Source organism: Natator depressus, chromosome 24 (assembly GCF_965152275.1).
Source record: "Natator depressus isolate rNatDep1 chromosome 24, rNatDep2.hap1, whole genome shotgun sequence".
Taxonomy (NCBI): domain Eukaryota; kingdom Metazoa; phylum Chordata; order Testudines; family Cheloniidae; genus Natator; species Natator depressus.
In genome coordinates this window covers 1,164,995-1,183,083 of record NC_134257.1, presented here as the reverse complement: position 1 = coordinate 1,183,083, position 18,089 = coordinate 1,164,995, and the positions used below count along the sequence as shown (strand labels likewise).

The window sequence follows — 18,089 nt, the reverse complement described above, 5'->3', positions numbered from 1 at the left end:
TACGGTGCTGCAGGGCCACAGCTGGGCTGGGTGCGGGGGCCTCAGCTGCATGGAGCCAGCTGGCAGCTGCCTAGGCCCTCCTCGCCCCCCTCCCTAGTCCCAGCCTCGCCCCAGAGCGTGAGTCTCCCCCCTCATTTTTTTCCCAGGGCTCCCGCCTTGCAGCAACCAGTTCTCCTCCTCTCTGTCTTAGAGGCAGTAGGGGCTGGTGGGTTGTAGGACCTGTCTCGGGCTTGGTAAATTGAACAGGCAGTTGGTTGGTCGCACCTTGGTTCGTAATGAAACCTACTGGAGACCAGAGAGCTGGCATCAGCCAGGTTTTCTGCTGAAGTCAGTCACGTGGTGCAGCTTTTCGGTGCAGCATGGCTCAGTTCACACCCAAGGTGAAGCTACGTGTGTCCTCCGGGAGCAGGGGTAGGCTGATCTGACACCTTCCAGAACTCGCTCCCTGTCCCTAAGGTCCGACCCATCAGTTTGTTCCCTTTCCTTAGCTTCTTGCTCTGTCTGTGCCTTCTCTTCGGTCTGGATACTCGCGTGCTAGGTACTGTTCCAGTCCCCTGCTTGTCCCAGGGCAGAACGTTGCTCTCTGCACCTGTGACAAGTTTCCTGTTTGCTGATACCAAAGCTGACCTCAGCTTTGCAAAGTGTCTGGGATTCGCAGCCATTTGGGCCCTGGAATGGTTAGAAATCCCTGTGCGTCCTGGCGATGTGTGCTGGTGTATGTGGTGTGAAGAACACAGATTGATGTGATCTACCTGAGCCTGGCCCATAGTGATCAACCTGCTGGGGGCAGGAGCGGCCCCTTCCCCAGTCCGGGGGCTTTGCAGGGGGTGCAAGTGCATGACTGCAGGGGCCTGCCCCAGGCCAGAGCTGCGTGTGGCAGTGGCTAAGAACATCCAGGCTGGCCCTTGGTTCCTCGAGGGGTGTGGCTCCCGCCTGTCCCCAGTTGGTGCTGTGCGGGGCCCTCGGCAGCAGGATCCTGTCGGCTCCAAGCTGCGCCCTAGGGGGCAGTTAACCCTTAATAGGGCTCAGGGCAGCTGTTCTTGCAGCAGCAGGACCGTGCAATGGGGGGCGGGGGGCAGACAGGGAGCGAGGGGGGAGCTGTGGCCCTGACACCTCATTGTCTGACAGCCCCTTTACCCCAGCTTGGCTGCACCAAGGGGCTGTGCAGACACCTCCCTGCGTGGCAGACCTGGCTCTGGACCACAGTCCTTGGGCCTGGAGCCTCAGCCTGTGGCAGGCCCTGTTGAGAAGGGAAGCTGTGGCGGGTTGTCCCTAGGCCCAGCGGAAGCAGGCGGGCAGGAAGTCTCCCCTGTACCTTGCTGAGCTGCCTGCAGAGAGCTGGGGGGGCCTGCCTTTCTAACCCAGAGGCTGCTCAGCCCCCCACGTGCACAGCAACGGACGAGCAAGAGCCTCTTCCGGCTCCGGGCCGCCTGGCGGTGCCCCAGTGGGGGAGGGTACAGCGCCGGCTGACTGCACCCCCCGGCCTGGGGCTCTTCTGCAGGGTAAGGCCAGGTCAGACCCGGTGGGGGGCAAAGACTGACAGAGACCTCCCGCTCCTGCCAGCAGTATTGGGGGGAGGGCAGATCCCATGTGCCAGTTGGTGCCTTCCCCATGGGAGGACTTTATTGAATATACCCTGGGCAGGATGGGTGAGATGGGGGGGAGGTTACCTGGCCCTGCGGTGGTGTGTTTTGGGGTGGGGGCGGTGCTGGGGGGGCAGCAGAAGGCCAAGGCTGTGCCTGCTCTGCCCCCTGTAATCACAAGCCCCATGGCTGCTCTTCTGGGTGCTGCATGGCAGGACAGTGCCTGTTTTCACCCTGTCCTCATGGCCGAGTCCCTGCTCCAACCCCAGCACCGGGGAGAGGGAGGTGCGGCCTGTGGTGTGACAGGGAGGGGGCGGCTGGTGGGGGGACACCTGGATGAACCCCAAAGCGCAGCATCCTGGCTACTTGTGATGCAAGGTGCCTGGCACTTCTCTAGATGCGTGTCCTGGCCAAATGGGCTGCTCCCCTCCCCATCCCTTGGTCCCCGGTAGGTGGGGTGGGTGCATGATCCCTGCCCTCAACAGCTGGCACTTAAGACACATTGCCCGGCTCACCATCGGACAGTTCAATCCAAACCTCCTGCTTCTCGCTGCTCCCCGAGAGGAGCAAGGAACAACCTGCTCTCAGCTGCCCTCAGTTGCCCTCTGCACACAGCTGGCTAGGTCCAGCACCCCGGGGTGAACGCAGACAGGCCACTTTCATTTGGGGTCCCATGTGCGGGTAGAAAGCTGCAGGGTCTGGGCAACCAGTGCCTGTCAGGGCATGGGGTCTGGGCTAGTTTGTAAAGTGCTTCTGGATGCAGGATTCAACTGGTGTGGCTAGAGTCCTGCTCACCCGGCGGTGGGCGCTGCCTGCCCTCTCCCAGAGCCTCATCGCTCTCACGGGCCACCAAATCCCAAAGGCCACTGGAGTTTGCTCGGGCTTGGTCCCAGCCCCACCCAGAACATGAGACAGCCAGCGCCATGCTTGCCCCTGGTCATGCAGGGGTTAAATGGCTCCCTCCCATGCCAGGGCAGGTTCTGTCTAGATGGCACCTTAAATAACTCAGTGGCTCTAAAGCCCCCGGTAATGACACGCTTGGGAGAGTGAGACTGTGGTGGTGGTTGGGGGTGCCCAGGCCAGGCCATGTCGCACAGAGATGGAGCAGGGTCCTGCAGGTGGAGGGTCCAGGGAATCAACCCCACTTTGGCCTCTGCTTCCAACAGGTCCAGGAGGGACGCAGTAGCCCCAGGCACCCTGCGGTCGGCATCATCTCCTCAGTCGCTGCCCCGGTCCGGGCGGGCGAGGCTGGGAGGCCCCGTCACTCTGGGAAGAAGCCCAGCGCACGGGGGAGCATCCCCCTAGGAGGGATGTGCAGGGATTGGCTGGGGGAGGCTGATGGATCCAGCAGGACCAGCTACGCGGGACCCAGCGGGATCAGCTGTGGATCCCTGAGCCGCCCCGTGGGACTTGGATTCGGAGCTCTCTGACCCGCTGCTGGGAATGGAGCCAGACGCTGCCCAGCCCCACTGCCTGGGCCCTGGCCCTGGCCAACCGCGGCCTGGGAGCTGGGCTGCCACAGCCAGGCCTCGGAGAGCTGGGAGTGGTGACGTCCCGCAGGGGCCGGGGCCCTCCCGGCTTTTCCAAGTCAGGCCCTTGCAGGAGGCGTCAGCCCAGACGGCCCTTGGCCTCTCGTGCCTCAGCCTGCAGGAGCGGATCAGACGCTTCCAGAAGAGCTTGGCCGCAAGCGAGGAACCCGGCCCCCGGGCCCCCAGCCCCAGGGCCCGGGGGCGGGCGGGCCAGGAGCCGAGGCCCAGTGGAAGGGACTGGCCGCCCCGCAGGAGTGAGGAGAGCGTCCTGTCCAGCAGGGCCCCAGGCTTGCGAGCCAGCAGCTCCGGGCCCCCTGCCCAGAGGGAGCGGACGGAGCCAGCTGGGGAGATGCGGCCTCCTCCTGGGGGGGCCAGGGGCCCCAGCGTGGGGCCAGGCTGTTCTGTGCGGGAGCAGGTTCGCTCCATCGAGCTGCGCTTTGGGGCGAGCCAGGCTCCCTGGGTGGCCGCTGCCCCCCGAGGCAGAAGTGGGCTAACAGGGGCCCCAGCGAAGCCGGGCAGCCTGGGGTGGGAAGCAGGAGCCATGGCCCCTGGGAAAGGGCAACGACTCTCAGCCCTGCCAGCTAGGCTGTGCCTGCCCCAGCCACAGCCACCGGCCCCTGAGCGGCCCCAGGGTGGTAGAAAGGACAATGCAGCACTTCGCCTGGGGGCACTGAGGGCAGGAGCCAGAGCTCCAGGGCTGCCCCAGGTCCCCCCAGACGCCGGCAGACCCAAGGCGGCCCAGGGGGAAGGTCCAGCTGGCGAGGGGCTGCCGGGGACCGGGCCTGCTGGGGGGCCATTGCAGAGCCACCTGCCCAGGCGTGGACCCCTGACATCCTCCCCACTCCCCGCAGAGGGCAGGGCCCCAGAGCCGCCCCCTGCCCTGCCCCTCGCTCCCTGGGGCCTGGGGGAGTCCGACGGGGACGACTCTGACTCCACAGAGTCCTCACTCACCACCCCCAGTGAGCAGAGCCAGCCCCACGGCCGGAGCTTCGCCCTCAGGTGGGTAGCCGCGTTGGAGCCGGCCTTGGGGGTGCTCTGGGGTCTCCCCTCCAAGCCATCCTGGGGCTGGGGAGCTCTCACCCCCTTCTGCTATGCTGGGGGGCCTGGCACCCTACCGGTACCAAAGCCAGGGTCACTCCTGTGCCACGTGCCCCTGGCTGGGTGGGTGAACATCGCACTGAGAACCCAACGCAGCCACCCTTGGCAGAACCGGGCAGGACCCAGGAGCTGAGAGGGAGAGGCAGGGAGCAGGGCTCTGCCAGGGTGGGTGAGGGCCTTTGGGGGGCAGCTGGGGTTGGTGCTGGGTGCCTGAACCCTAGGGAGATAGCGGCAGTGCTGGAGGGTGAGTGTGGGTGCTAGGGGGCAGAGGTGGGAGGTGCTGGGGGCAGTGTTGGGGGTGGGGGATGAGTGCTGGGGGGCAGGGTTGGTGGGGGCAGGCATGGGTGCTGGGGGGCAGTATTGGGAGGTGGGAGGTGCCGGGGGCAGTGTTGGGGGGTGGGGGCAGGTGTGGGTGCTGGGAGGCAGTGTTGGGGGGCAGGCGTGGGTGCTGGGGGGCAGTGTCGGGAGGTGGGAGGTGCTGGGGGCAGTGTTGGTGGGGGCAGGTGTGGGTGCTGGGGGCACCATGGGGGGACGGTCCCCTGGCCATGATGGGGTTTCTCCTGCCCCTAGCCTGGCCGAGCTGATGGAGTTTGGCCTGGACAGGAAGGAGGCGCCCCTGGACGAGGGACGCTCAGCATCACTGAACTCCAGCCTGTCCATGGTGTCCCCGATCCCAGCCCAGGACCTGGAGCAGCTGCTGGAGGAGGTGAAGGGCCTGGGAGACGAGAGCCTGCAGGTATGTGCCACCTGAAGGGGCGCCGTCTGTCTGTCTGTCTGTCCCCCTCACCCTGCGCACGGGACCCGTCCTTCCGGCTGGGCCCCAGGCCCCAGGCAGGACCGAGCCAGGTTGGGTGGAGTCAGAGTGAAGAGGCTTGGGCCAGAGCTTTGCGTGTGACAGGGGCTCCCCGTCAGGCTGGGGCCCCCATGTGACCCCCCCGTCGGGCTGGGGCTCTGTGGCGGGCAGGGGCTCCCCATGTGACCCCCCGTCGGGCTGGGGCTCTGTGGCGGGCAGGGGCTCCCCGTGTGACCCCCCCGTCGGGCTGGGGCTCTGTGTTGGGCCGGTCAGGGGCCGGGTAGTTAAAACCGATCCTTCCTGCGGCCTGGGATCCAGCTGCCAGAGGAGCACAGGCCCGACATGGTGCAGCTGGTGGGGGCGTGTCATTGCCCAGCCCAGGTGCCCAGGTGCAGACCAGGATGGAGGGGAGCCTTGCCCCCCACCTCCGGGGTCTGCAGAGACCCTGGCCCCTAACGCGCTTCTCTCCCAGCAGCACCTCAAGGAGATCCAGGTGGTCGTGCTGCACAAGGACGAGGGGGCCGGGCTGGACTTCAGCGTCGCAGGGGGGAGCGACCAGCACAAGAGGGTGACGGTGAGTGCCGGGGTCCCCCAGGGAGCAGCAGGGGGAGGGGAGCCTGGGGCCGGCAGGATGAGAGTGGAGGGTGGGCCTTGACTCTAGGGGCTAATGCAGCGCCCTGCCCTGATTCCCTGCAGATCCACCGCGTCTTTGCCAGCGGCCTGGCCGCCCAGGAGGGCACCATCCAGCCGGGGGATGAGGTTCTCTCCATCAACGGGCACTTGCTGACGGGCTGCAGCCATGGGGAGGCGCTGCAAACGCTGCACCGGGCCCAGGCCGCCCGGCAGGCCATTGTGGTGCTGCAGAAGGGGGCAGTGGATGGGCTCCCCAACGGCTCCCTCCCAGCGCCGGTCCCACAGCCCCCTCCATCAGCACCAGGTGAGTGACGGCCAGACAGGGCCCTGAGCTGAGCAGGGAGGGGCTGGCATCTGACTGCTCCGTCTGTCTGTCTCCCCGCAGACGCCACGGTGAGGCCCATGCAGGTGGTGAAAGATGCCAACGGACTCAGATTCAGCCTGGATGGGGGACAGGGGTCGCTGCAGGGGGACAGGCCGCTGACCGTCAAGAAGATCTTCCAGGGTGAGAGACCAGGGGTGCGGGGGGGCAGCGTAGGGGTCAGGGCTGCGGAGCTGGCCGAGATGGAGAGGGAGGGAAACAGTGGCGGGGGGAGGCTGACTGGGGGGGGGGCCCGCTCTGCTCAGGAGCAGCTCCCAGCCCGTCGCTGCGCTGCGGGTCCCAGCGCCTGTGTCATCAGGGAGGCCTGGCTGTACCGTCCCAGCAGCCCCACTGGGGAGAGGACTCGGGGAACAAAGCCACCCATTGCAAGCAGAGAAATCCCCCCGCCTCCCGGGCTCTCCCTACAGCTGTGTCTCTCCCCATGGTCCCTGGGGCCTGCTTCATCACCCTGGCTGCGTGTGGCCCCAGTGCAGTCCCCAGCACGACATACCAGCAGCCCCTCGATCCAGGTCCCAGGGTCCAGGCTTGTCACCCTGGTGTCTCCTGCAGGGGGCCCCAAGGACCTACTGCAGCCTGGGGACGAGCTGCTCCAGATCGGGGAGAGGAGCCTGCAGGGGCTGATGTGGCTCGAGGCCTGGCAGCTCATCAGGGCCCTGCCCATGGGACCCGTCCAGCTCCTCGTGAGAAAGAGGGGGAAGCCCTGATGGCCGTGAGATCTGCACCCAGACTGGACTTGAGCCCCCAACAGCGCTGGCATCTCCAGATGGCTGGGGCAGACACAGACATGGTTTTCTCTGCTGGGGTCTTGTTTCCTGGGCCTCAGTTTCCCTGTCCATACAATGAGAAACATAATCCTGCCTTTGTCTGGCCTGTTTATATCATGAGCACTTCAGGGCAGGGACAGTCCCTGGGTGACTGGGCTGCGCCCAACGGGCCCTGATTTGGGTGGGGATCTGGCATGATGGGGACTCTGATCTCGCTCAGGGTCTGTGCCACGCTCAGCACAAGGGGTGCTTTGATTTCGGCTGGCGTCTGTGCATGCCCAGCAGAAGGGGCTCCCTGGTCCCGGTGTCTGGGCCGTGCCCAGCATGACAGAGCCTTGCTCTTGGTGGTGACCATGCCCAGCACAAGGGCCCCGCTCTCTCTGGCGTGGGGGCGGCGCCTGGCACAAGGGCCCCATCTCTCTGGGGTGGGGGCCGCGCCTGGCACAAGGGCCCTGCTCTCTCTCGGGTGTGGGCCATGCCGGCACAAGGGCCCCGCTCTCTCTGGGGTGTGGGCCATGCCGGCACAAGGGCCCCGCTCTCTCTGGCGTGGGGGCCGCGCCCGGCACAAGGGCACCGCTCTCTCTGGGGTGGGGGCCGCGCCCGGCACAAGGGCCCCGCTCTCTCTGGCGTGGGGGCCGCGCCCGGCACAAGGGCCCCCGCTCTCTCTGGGGTGGGGACCGCACCCGGCACAAGGGCCCCGCTCTCTCCGGGGTGGGGGCCGTGCCCGGCACAAGGGCCCCCGCTCTCTCTGGGGTGGGGGCCGTGCCCGGCACAAGGGCCCCGCTCTCTCTGGTGTGGGGACCGCGCCCGGCACAAGGGCCCCGCTCTCTCCGGGGTGGGGGCCGTGCCCGGCACAAGGGCCCCACTCTCTCCCGGGTGGGGGCCGTGCCCGGCACAAGGGGCCTGCTCTCTCTGGGGCTGGGGGGGACATGGTGGGGGAGGGGTAACAAGTACACACATAAAAGGCAGAACAATGGGATGTGTGTGTGCTTTTTACAAGTTGTTACTTTTATTGTTTATGCTAATTTCTGGGGGGCGGGGCGGGAATCCCACGTGTCCCGGTTTGACCCGCCCTCTGCGACCCAAACACAACAACGGGAGGGGCGGGGCCAGGCAGCTGCGCGGGAGAAAAAACCCACAACATTTTACGACTCTTGCGTGATTTGCTTTACGGCGACAGCGGCTGCCTCGGTTTACGGCAGGAGGGAGACTAGGAGTATGACGTGGGAGGTTTCGCTTTACGGCGGCGCGCCCGAGGATCGTGGGAAATCGCGCGAGCGTCGGGCTGGTGTCGCTTTACGGCGGCGCGGCGCCACTCAGGTCGCAATCGCCTCCCCGCGACAGGGGGCGGCCGAGCTTGGCGGGCGAAGGGGGCAGTCACGGCAGCGGCCGCGCTTTGCGGTAGAGGCGGCAGCGCGACAGAGGAGCCGTCTGGCTTTACGGCAGTAGCGGGATGAGCTTTTACGAGCTGTTCCGCGGGTTCTTCGGCTTCCCGCGGGGCCGCAGGTTCGAGACGCGGAGCCGCCTGGAGCAGCAACATCCCGCCCGCCGGGCTCGGCCCCCCATGGTGCCCCGGCCCGAGCCCAGCAACCATCTCCCCGGGCTCGGCCCCCCCATGGCCCCCTGAGCCTGGTCCCCCCCGTGGCCTGGCCCCCCCCGGAGCCTGGCCTCGCCCCCCCATGGCCCCCTGAGCCTGGCCCCCCCCCCGTGGCCTGGCCCCGCCCCCCACTCGGCCCCCCCCCCATGGCCCCCTGAGCCTGGCCCCCCCCGTGGCCTGGTCCCGCCCCCCACTCGGCCCCCCCCATCAGTCTGGGCAAGGCCCCCAGAGGTGCCCCGCCTCGGGAGTGGGACATTCCCCCAGAGGGTGGGGGGCCCTTCCCTCGGTGGGGGGGCCCTTCCCTCCTAACGCTGATGCCCTTTGCCATGACTCCTTCTCTTCTCCACCCCCCCCCCATAGGCCCCGAGACCCTTTCTTTGGGGGCATCACCCGGGATGAGGATGAGGAGGACGAATATGATGAAGACGGGGGCCCCTCATTTGGGGTGCGCCCCACTGAGGACTTTGGGTTCAGCTTCAGCGGGATGCGCTTCCACGACAACTTTGGCTTTGACGAGCTTTTCCGTGACTTTAACGAGCTCTTCAACGAGATGGGGGCCTGGACTCTGCCCTGCCAGCCTTTCGGTAGGGTGCTGCGCCAGGCCGGGAGCAGGGCTGGGATCGGCAGGGTCCAGGGGCTGCTGCCGGGCCTTTCTCTGTCTGGGGCTGGGATCGGCTCTGAGCAGACAGCTCCATCGACCGTGGTTTCTCTAGCCCCTGCTGTTTATGATTGGCATCATCTGCTGGAGTGAGCGCGTAGAGATAATGGGCTGCGAGTCAGGATTGAGGGCCACCAGCAGCCCTGGGGTGGAGGTAGCCCAGGGTTGGGACAGTAGCATGGGGGGATACACATCACGGCTGAGGGCCGTTGTTAGAACAGGGGTGTGATGTGCTGCTTTCCCTCTCTGCTCCCTAGAGCTTCCTGCCACTGAGGCTGCCCCACCTGCCTCGGGCCACCTGAGTGAGGAGCAGAAACGGCAGGCGCTGCGGGACTCGATGCTCAAATATCCGGACAGTCACCAGCCCAGGATCTCTGAAGAGGGCACAGTCCCTGGGAGGGACTTGGGGGATGGTGCGGGCCTGGCAGCCCCAGGCATGAGGCCTTGGCAGCCGTTTGCTGGGGTGAGTGAACACGCGAGCTCCAGCTCAGGGATGCAGCTCGCAGCCTTCACGTCTGGGTCTCACAGCAGCCATCTCTCTCTCATTGCTGGCATGGCAGGGGCGCTGCCCATGCTCTCTGTCAATACCTCCTTAGGGATAGCAGGGGCCCTCCTGGCAGGTGCTAGCACAAGCTGGTGGGCATAGGCCTCCCCAGAAGGTAAGGCAGGTCTGTAACAAGCCATCAGAGGCCCCATCGCTTGCTCTGTATGCCACTGTAATGCCCCCACCCCTGTTAACTGGCTCTTTGCTTTCCATAATAGCTGGGAGAGATGCATCCGGCTCCCCCGAGTGCCAGAGAGGACAAAGGTCAGTGCCGATCGAGTCTGGGGGCAGCTTGTGCCCTGCGGGGACTGCATGATGATCTGAGCTTTGGGAGGAGGGTGCAGCTGGGACCCCCAGCCTGGCAGAGAGGCCAGGCCAGGCTGTGCTAGGTGCTGTTCCAGAGCTCTCTGGACTGGGAGGGGGCATCAGAGCCCTGAGACCCAAACTGCTGCGCGGTCTGAGGCGGGTGCCCCAGCAGGTGGTTTGGCAGGTGAGACACATCTTGGTGTTGCTGCTGCAGAGCCCCACTCTCTCCCGGGCCCTTCCCAGGATGCGGTCCCTGAGCTCCTGGAGGGAGATGCTTTGCCTGTGCTCCTACCTTACGCATGTCCATCCTCTGCACAGATCTGGATTCCCGAGTCTCCTCGGAGGGGCTGGAGACGGTCCTGAGACCAGGCGAGCCAAAGGCCCACTCTTATTTCCAGAGCGTGTCCGTCACCACGGTGACGGGGCCTGATGGGGTGAGTGCTGCAGGGCCAGGGATCACAGGGGTGACTCCTCGGGGCTGTGTCGGGAAGGGCCGTCTCTTCTTCTCTCATTAGGGGCTTGCAAACGTGGTCCTGGGAGCGGGGCGTGTTCAGTGTGGTGTGTTCAGTTGTGGCCCTCAGTGCAGTCACAGTTCCCACCCTGCACTGCCTGCCATGCCTCCTGGCTGCCGGTGACTTGGGCTCCTGCGGAGGGGGCAGGGCTGCTCTAGGCTGGGTGTGACAAGGGCCTGCTGTCCCATCCTCAGACCGTGGAGGAGCGTCGGACAGTGCAGGACAGCCAGGGGCGCAGAGAGACTGTCGTCACCCGCCGCAGAGGAGACCAGACCCTTGTCACCACCATCCCGGAGGGCGGGCAGAGCAAGGACTCTCGGGAGGAGGACACCATCCCGGATGATGGTGAGTGTGGACCAGGTGCTTCCTGTGGGGTGGGGCTGGGGGCGGGTGGTGATTGGAGCCAGTGGGGGAGTCAGGAAGAGGGCCAGGCCCGGCAGGGTTCTTGGGGACTGTCCGGGAGCGCCCAGCTCCACTGATCCCTTTCTTCTTTTCTCCAGAGGAGCTGGCGCAGTTTGTGGGTGACTGGCAGCAGCGGAGGGGGCTCCGCACTCCAGACCTGGGCGACCCCTTCTCCTTCCTGGAGTCCTTCCTCCGTGGCTGGTTCTCAAGCCGATAGCCCTGGCCTCTGTCGGAGCATCCCTGGGAGTCCCCGTACGTAACCCTGGGAGGGGGAGTGCCAGGCACAGACATCCCTACTTCCTAGGCACTGGAAGAGGGCATCTTTCCAGTCTGCAGTGCCAGGGGAGAGGCCAGCTCCTCAGGGCCTGGGCCCAGGCTGTGGCAGCTGCTTGGGGGCTCTCAGACGGGGGAGGAAGAGGCCCTGTTGAGTCTCCTGCACTTAGGGTGGGGCAGCAGGCTCAGGGAAGGGGTGTTGATAGTTCACCTGGTCCGACAGGTGGGGGCTGGCTGGCTGGCGGCTCTGCCCCATTGCAAGCCCGGCAGGCGCTTGCTCCCTTGGCTGTAGGGGACACCTGCCGTTCTTCCGGGTCTGCTGCTGGATGTGGGGGTGAGCACCGGGGGGCACTCTCACTCCAGCTGCCCTGTATTGCAGGCATGTCTGAACCCCAGCAGCGAAACCCGAGGCTACGCCAGGCCCTGGTACCCTGTGCTGGACGGGCTGCCTACTTTCCAGGGAGATCACTGAGCTGCAGTCCCCTCCTGCCCCTGCGGGGGGTGCCATGTACATGCAGAGGAATAAAGTCCATTTATGCCACAGGCTTGATTTGAGCTGTTTGGCAGCGCCTGGTGCCCACCAGTGCAGGGCAGAGCCCCTGTGCCACTCACTCTGGGGGAGCTAGAGTAGAGAGGGAACCAGTCCTGGGTGCTGGAAGGGTTGGCACCTCCCCTCTCATTTGCAGCCACTGGCAGGAGTGAGGTGGGGTTGGTGGCCTGCCCTGGGCACAGGGCTGGCACCTGCCAACGGGAAGTGATGGGCATGCACCAGCTCTGAGGGCTGTGTGGCTCTGGGAGAATGGAGACCCCTTAGCCGGGTGCTCAAGGCAGCAGCCGCTGGCACTGAGCCTGGGGCGAGGGCACAGCACTAGGTGTGGGGAGCGGGGCTGCTCAGGGACAGAGCTCAAGCTTCCCCCAGCTGCTGGAGCATCCCCTGAGGGGTGGAGAACCCTCAGCCCAGAGGTGAACACCCCTGTGGCAAACGGCTCAGGGGCATTGCTGGCAGCAGGGCCTGCCCATCCTGGCTCTGTGCCTTCCTGCCTGCACTGCTCCTACCTAAGCCGGCTAATTACACACACCCTGGCTCTGCTAACACCTCCCCTGGGCCCTTCTCAAGGGCTGGGGCTGGGGCTGTTCCAAGGCCAGTTTAATTAGCGCTCCTGAAATGCCAGAGCCGCCTGCCTGGCACATTACAGTCAGGGCAGTGACCAGCTGCGGGGGGAGCAGATCAGGACTGAAGAGCACCAGCAGTGTGGTGGAAGCCTACACAGTGCTCAGCAAGACCCGTACGGACTGATCAGGGGTATAACGAGACGTCGGGCACTCTGACCCATTTGGGGGTCATCAAACCCCTGGCTGCTGTAGGAAGGAGGTTGCTGTCCCTGCCCCAGGATCGTAGTGGGGCTTATGTGTGTATGTGTCTGTGACGAAGTGGGACTGTTCTTACAGTTTCCTCTGAATACTGTAGGGGTGCCTCAGTTTCCCCTAGGCGGTTCTTAAGTCTCTAGGGGGTGGGATAAGGGGGTGTAATTGTTGCAGAGCAAAGGGCCAGGGTACATAAATGGCCGACATTCTGTCTCCTGGCAACTGATGGCCTGGGCCCTTCCCCCCTGCAAGGTGAGAGCTAAAGGGTTGGAGAACAAAGGAATCAGGTGGCCTCCTGGCCCGGGAAAGGGACAAAGCCCAGAGGAGGAGGGGCTGGAGGGAGTTTCAGTTTGGGGCTGGCTGGGACATGGAGTGAAGTGCAGACGGTGTTGTCTGGCTCACTGCCTCCCAAAACGGACCCGGCTGAGGGGTCCTGTTCTCTGCACCTACAAGCTCTGTGTTAGACCATGTTCTTGTCGTCTAATAAACCTTCTGTTTTACTGGCTGGCTGAGTCACGTCTGACTGCGGAGTTGGGGGGCCAGGACCCTCTGGCTTCCCCGGGAGCCCGCCTGGGCGGACTTGCTGTGGGAAGCGCACGGAGGGGCAGAGGAGGCTGAAGGCTCCGAGGTCAGACCCAGGAAGGTGGGAGCTGGGTGAGCTGTGTGTCCTGAAGACAGTCTGCTCCCAGAGAGGAGACTTCCCCAGGGTCCTGCCTGGCTTCGTGGGGAGCAGGTCCAGAGCATCGCCTGGGGACTCCGGGACAGTGTCCAAGCACCCTGCGGTTGTAGGGAACAAACGGTCCCAGGAACGCTGTTGATTTTGCTGCAGAGGCCGGGAGGCAGTGCGTGTCCCCGATGAGCCCCTCAGAGGCGTCATGGGGAACCCCGGTGCCTGAGATCTGACCTCATGCCGTGAGGCGCTGAGCATCCTGGGTACTGCTATGCAACTCGCCTCTGGGGGCATGGAGCTGAGAGGCAGCCTGTGCTAAGACCATGCCACCCACCCTGCTGGGGGCACCATGCAGGGCAGGCTGCTGCAGCCCCTTTCCCCTGCCCCAAAACCAAGGTCACGGCATGTGCCCCCACCGCAGGCTGCACTCAGCCAAGAACCCCATCCGGAGCCCTCAAGCTGGGCTGAACTGGCATGAAATGGGGCCACTGCTCCCTGCAGAGCTGCAGCCAGTGGAGACTACAGCCCCCAGCATGCACTCCTCCGGGCCACGACCATGGTCACCTTCCCGCATGGCCCAGGGTCTAAGAACTGGAGAGAGGCAGAGGTGCCCCCGTGCCCTGAATGGGTCAGCCTCCAGCATCTGTCTGTCAGTCACGTTGTCTCCTGTCTGTCTGCTCCAACACATGGTCTGTGTGGTCCTGCAGGTCCCCTAGGGGTGCGCGCTGGCCTGCTCCCCGCCTCCCCTCATTGCCCTGCGGGGGCTGGGACTTGGGCAGATCAGCTCCCTGTCCCTGTGGTTGCTCTGGCAGGTGATGGGCACAGACCTGCTGAAGCTGGGCATCATGAATGCAGGAAAAAGGGCATCCCCCAGGGGCTGTGGGGCTGCTGGTTCTGTCTAGGGGCCTCTCCAGGGGTTCCCACTGCGGCTGTGCCAGCCCTGGGACTTCAGGCCACGACTCCATATACTTGGCAGGCTGAGGCACCCAGGTCTTCAGGAGGGTGTGAAGGCAAAACCCCTCTGGCTGGCGGGAGTGCTCTGGGCACCAGGCCAGCCCCAAGGCGCTGTGGGGGTCAGAAGGGGCTCAGGGCCCCAGCCTGGCAGCTAGAGGAAAGGGGATAGTGAAAACCCTGGGCCCCATCTCCTTGGCAGAGGCCTGGATGGGGCCAGGGGAAGGAAGATTCCTTCCTAGTTCCCTGTAGCTGGTCAGAGGGAGCTCGATCCACATGGAGGGGGAGGCCTGTGATGGCCGGGGGGAGGGCGGCATGTCTCTGGACTGTGCCCTGCCCCTGAGCCCTTCAGCAAACGGGAAATGTACCCAGTGCCGGTGGCAGCTCCTGCCTGTGTGGGTGGGCTGGCCGGGGGCACAGTCCCTGCTCTCCAGCAGCTGCCACCCCCTCCTGCGTCCTAGTATCCCCCAAGCCTGCCCTCAAATGGCTCCGGCTCCTGGCCGGATCTGGCTCAGGAGCACACTCCCCCTTTTGCTTACCCCAGGGGCCCCAGCTGCTGCATTGCTGGGCTTGGGTGCAGCATTGCATGCTGGGACTTTAGCCCCTGCACTTGAACCCGGACTTCAGTCCGCTCTGGTTTGCAGCATGACCCCCCGCGAAAGTCTGCGCCAGGGCTGGGCTCTGGCCCCTGGGCCACCCCCCTCCCTGCATCCCAGAGCCCAGCATGTGCTCGGTGTAACGCCCTCCTCCCACCAGCACCCTGGCTCCGCGTCCCTGGGCACGTCTGACCTGGGCGCTCTCCCCTGGTGCTGGCAATGGCTGGAAGGGGCGCTGCCCTCTACCAGCTGTTTGTGGAGTTGAACGGCCCCTGGGAGTTGCCCAGGGAAAGCTCCAGCTGAGAGCAGAGATGGGCTGAGCTTTGCCACCCACCCTTGTGGGGGAGGCTGGGCCAGGCAGGGCTCAGTCACGGGGCCCCCCAGTCTCGGGGTAGGAGGGACGTGAAATTTTTCTGCCCTTAACGCCCCCCGGTGAAGCCTGTGCAGACGCATGTCTGAGCCGCAGTCCCTGCTGTAGCATCCCCAAGGGGCAGTCTGCTGTTAGGGGGGGCAGACACGGGCAGATCGAAGGCTCCAGGGAAATCCCAAGCGGAGATGGTACAGGCTGGCATGTGACCAGATGAGAAGGGATCGGGGACAGCACTCTTACCCCACTGGCAACCCGAGATCCCCAGGCCTGGCAGCACTGCAGACTGGGAGAAGCGCCCGGCTACTCTGCAAGTCAGTGGCTGGGGAAATTAACCAGCAGGTCCCATCCTGGCAAGAGCAACTGATGGATTCCGGTGCGATTGGCAGCTGCTCGGTGCAGGACGCTGGGCATCCTCATGTGTGGATCCAAGCGAGTTCTCGGTCCTTCCACCTCACCTGCAGTATAGACATGAAATGGCCAGCAGCTGGCACTCCCGGGCCCTGAGCTGGCCACAGCAGACATGCTGGTAATCATGGCATCAGTAACTGTCCTTAGGGCCAGAGCAGAAGTTCTGCTCTTGCATGTCAGAAAATAGCCAGAGGACACGGGGCGGGGGGTGGGCAGGGGTGTGGGCTTGAAAATGGGGATGGAGGAGGGGAGCCCAGGGGGCTACAGTCTGGGACTGAAGGCAGCAGCAGGGCTGTGTAGCCAGCATTAGCCAGTCACTGCACAGGGCGCCCCTTTAGGGTATGGGTTTGCAGCCTGCCACTGAGCCAAGCCACTGCCTGGGGCTCCAGGTTGGCTCAGTCTCTGCCTCCTACAGACCCAGCTCCCCACAGCACAGGAAGCGAAAGCCGAGGCATCTTGTCCCACCCCTGACCCTGCCGCTGGCTGCCCCGCTATCTCCCTCGCCCCACCCTTGGCAGGCTCACAGCCTGGCAGGGCAGGCAGCCAGCAAGCACGATGCCAGCACGCCTGGCCCTGGTGCAGCATCTCCTGGGGTGTGCGTGTGCCCCACTAGAGGCCGCCACTGCCCCTTGCACATTGGCTTGTACACACACGCCAGCTGCCAGCTGCGGCATTCCTGGCCTTCTAGGAGTGCCCAAGAATGTGAGCTGAGCAGGGCGGGAGGCAGAAGCTGGGGCCTGCTCAGACCCTGGGCTGCTTCCTCCCTAGATCTCAGTGCAGCAAACCCCAGGGGGGCTCGGCTGCACCAGGCATGGGGCAATGTGGAAGGGGAAGCCAGAGCAGTGGCTGGCCCAGGTCCAGGTTGGGAAGGGCCTGGAGGGAGCAGGGTGTGCAGGGCAGCGGAATTCCCCCTCTGAGAAATCCCTGAGCCTGCTACTCTAGGACTCCCAGAGTCACCGGCACCTTAGGAGCTGGGGCAGTCTGGGCTGCTTAGCCTGGTCCAGGCTCTGAGCTGAGGTAGCTCCAGGGGCCCGGCCAGGCTTGTGCCTGACTGTTCCCTAGGGCTGGGGTGTAAATGTCCCCCAGCTGCCCCCCAGCCTGTTATAAACCTTTGTGACTCCCACCCCTTCCCTCCTAGCCACCCCCACTCATCCCATCTGCCTCCATGCTAAAGGCAGCCTCCTACTGGGGGGGGGATAAACAGCTGCCACTGCTAGTCAGAGGTGGCTGCTCTGCAGTGAGGGACGAGGTGGTCGCAGGGACAGAGCCAGCCAATGTGGCGCGTGGGGGGGGTAAGGCTGGCAGAGGCTACTGGACCCAGCATTCAGTGCAGCCCGGCTGTGTCTGCGTCACGCCCCAGAGCTGCTGCCATCTCCGTGTGTGGCTGGCACGGGGCCCTGGGGTGGGCAGCAGGAGGGCGTCCCCTGCTGGCCGTACCAGTCACTACAGCACTGTACAGGGTGTAGCCCACAAAGCAGGCTCCCGGCCTGGGTCAGGGGGTGGGCGGGTGGCACCTGGTGGGCGCGCTGACGTTAACCGTTAGAAGCTGGGCGATGCTGCGGCATTGCCAGGCGCGGACTGAGCGTGTGCCGCCCTGAGCAGCCGCCTGGCGATGAGTTCGGAGACAGATGAATGTCAGGGCGAGCAGGTAGTGATATCTTTGACTGGACCCACTTCTGCAGGGGGCAGGGCCCGGCTTTCCAGCTTTCGCCCAGCGTTGCCACAGGTAACGTAGGATTCCCAGGTCTGGAGAAGAGCTGCCTCGCTCCAAAGTTTCTCCCTTTTAGGGGCTGGTTCCATAAAAGATCTTCCCTCACCCACCTTGTCGCTGGGACCACTGGGCACAACAGCACCGCGGGCAGAGAAGGAGCCGGGCAGGCCAGGTAACGAGATGGGTCCAGAGGGGCGGCCGGGTCCCAGGTCAGCGCAGAGCTAGCCGGGGAAGGAGCCAGGCGGCCAGGCACCAGGCCCAGCTAGCCAGAGAAGGGGCCGGGTCCCAGGTCCATGCCCAGCTAGCCGGGGAAGGAGCCGGGCGGCCGGGTCCCAGGTCGGTGCCCAGCTAGCCGGGGAAGGAGCCAGGCGGCCAGGCACCAGTCCCAGCTAGCCAGAGAAGGGGCCAGGTACCAGGTCCATGCCCAGCTAGCCGGGGAAGGAGCCGGGCGGCCGGGTCCCAGGTCGGTGCCCAGCTAGCCGGGGAAGGAGCCGGGCGGCCGGGTCCCAGGTCGGTGCCCAGCTAGCCGGGGAAGGAGCCAGGCGGCCAGGCACCAGTCCCAGCTAGCCAGAGAAGGGGCCGGGTACCAGGTCCATGCCCAGCTAGCCGGGGAAGGAGCCGGGCGGCCGGGTCCCAGGTCGGTGCCCAGCTAGCCGGGGAACGAGCTGGGCGAGCCGGGTACCAGGTCCATGCCCAGCTAGCCGGGGAACGAGCCGGGCGAGCCGGGTACCAGGTCCATGCCCAGCTAGCCGGGGAAGAAGCCGGGCGAGCCGGGTACCAGGTCCATGCCCAGCTAGCTGGGGAAGGAGCCAGGTACCAGGTCCATGCCCAGCTAGCCGGGGAAGAAGCCGGGCGGCCGGGTCCCAGGTCGGTGCCCAGCTAGCTGGGGAAGGGGCTAGCGGGGGGCTGGAGAGGGAAGGGTTCAGGCAGCCCAGACCGGGGGG

General features: G+C 65.4%; 1 protein-coding gene across 1 annotated transcript; it reads left to right on the top strand.

Moving 5' to 3' along the window:
- Window positions 1–8,047: 8,047 nt before the first annotated feature.
- Window positions 8,048–12,931, top strand: HAX1 (HCLS1 associated protein X-1). Its single transcript, XM_074938362.1, has 8 exons — window positions 8,048–8,288; window positions 8,740–8,963; window positions 9,295–9,500; window positions 9,800–9,845; window positions 10,206–10,321; window positions 10,594–10,744; window positions 10,900–11,053; window positions 11,454–12,931. Exons 1-7 carry the CDS (start codon window positions 8,236–8,238, stop codon window positions 11,016–11,018), a joined length of 915 nt encoding a protein of 304 aa, XP_074794463.1. The 5' UTR covers window positions 8,048–8,235; the 3' UTR covers window positions 11,019–11,053; window positions 11,454–12,931.
- The last annotated feature ends 5,158 nt before the right edge of the window (window positions 12,932–18,089 follow it).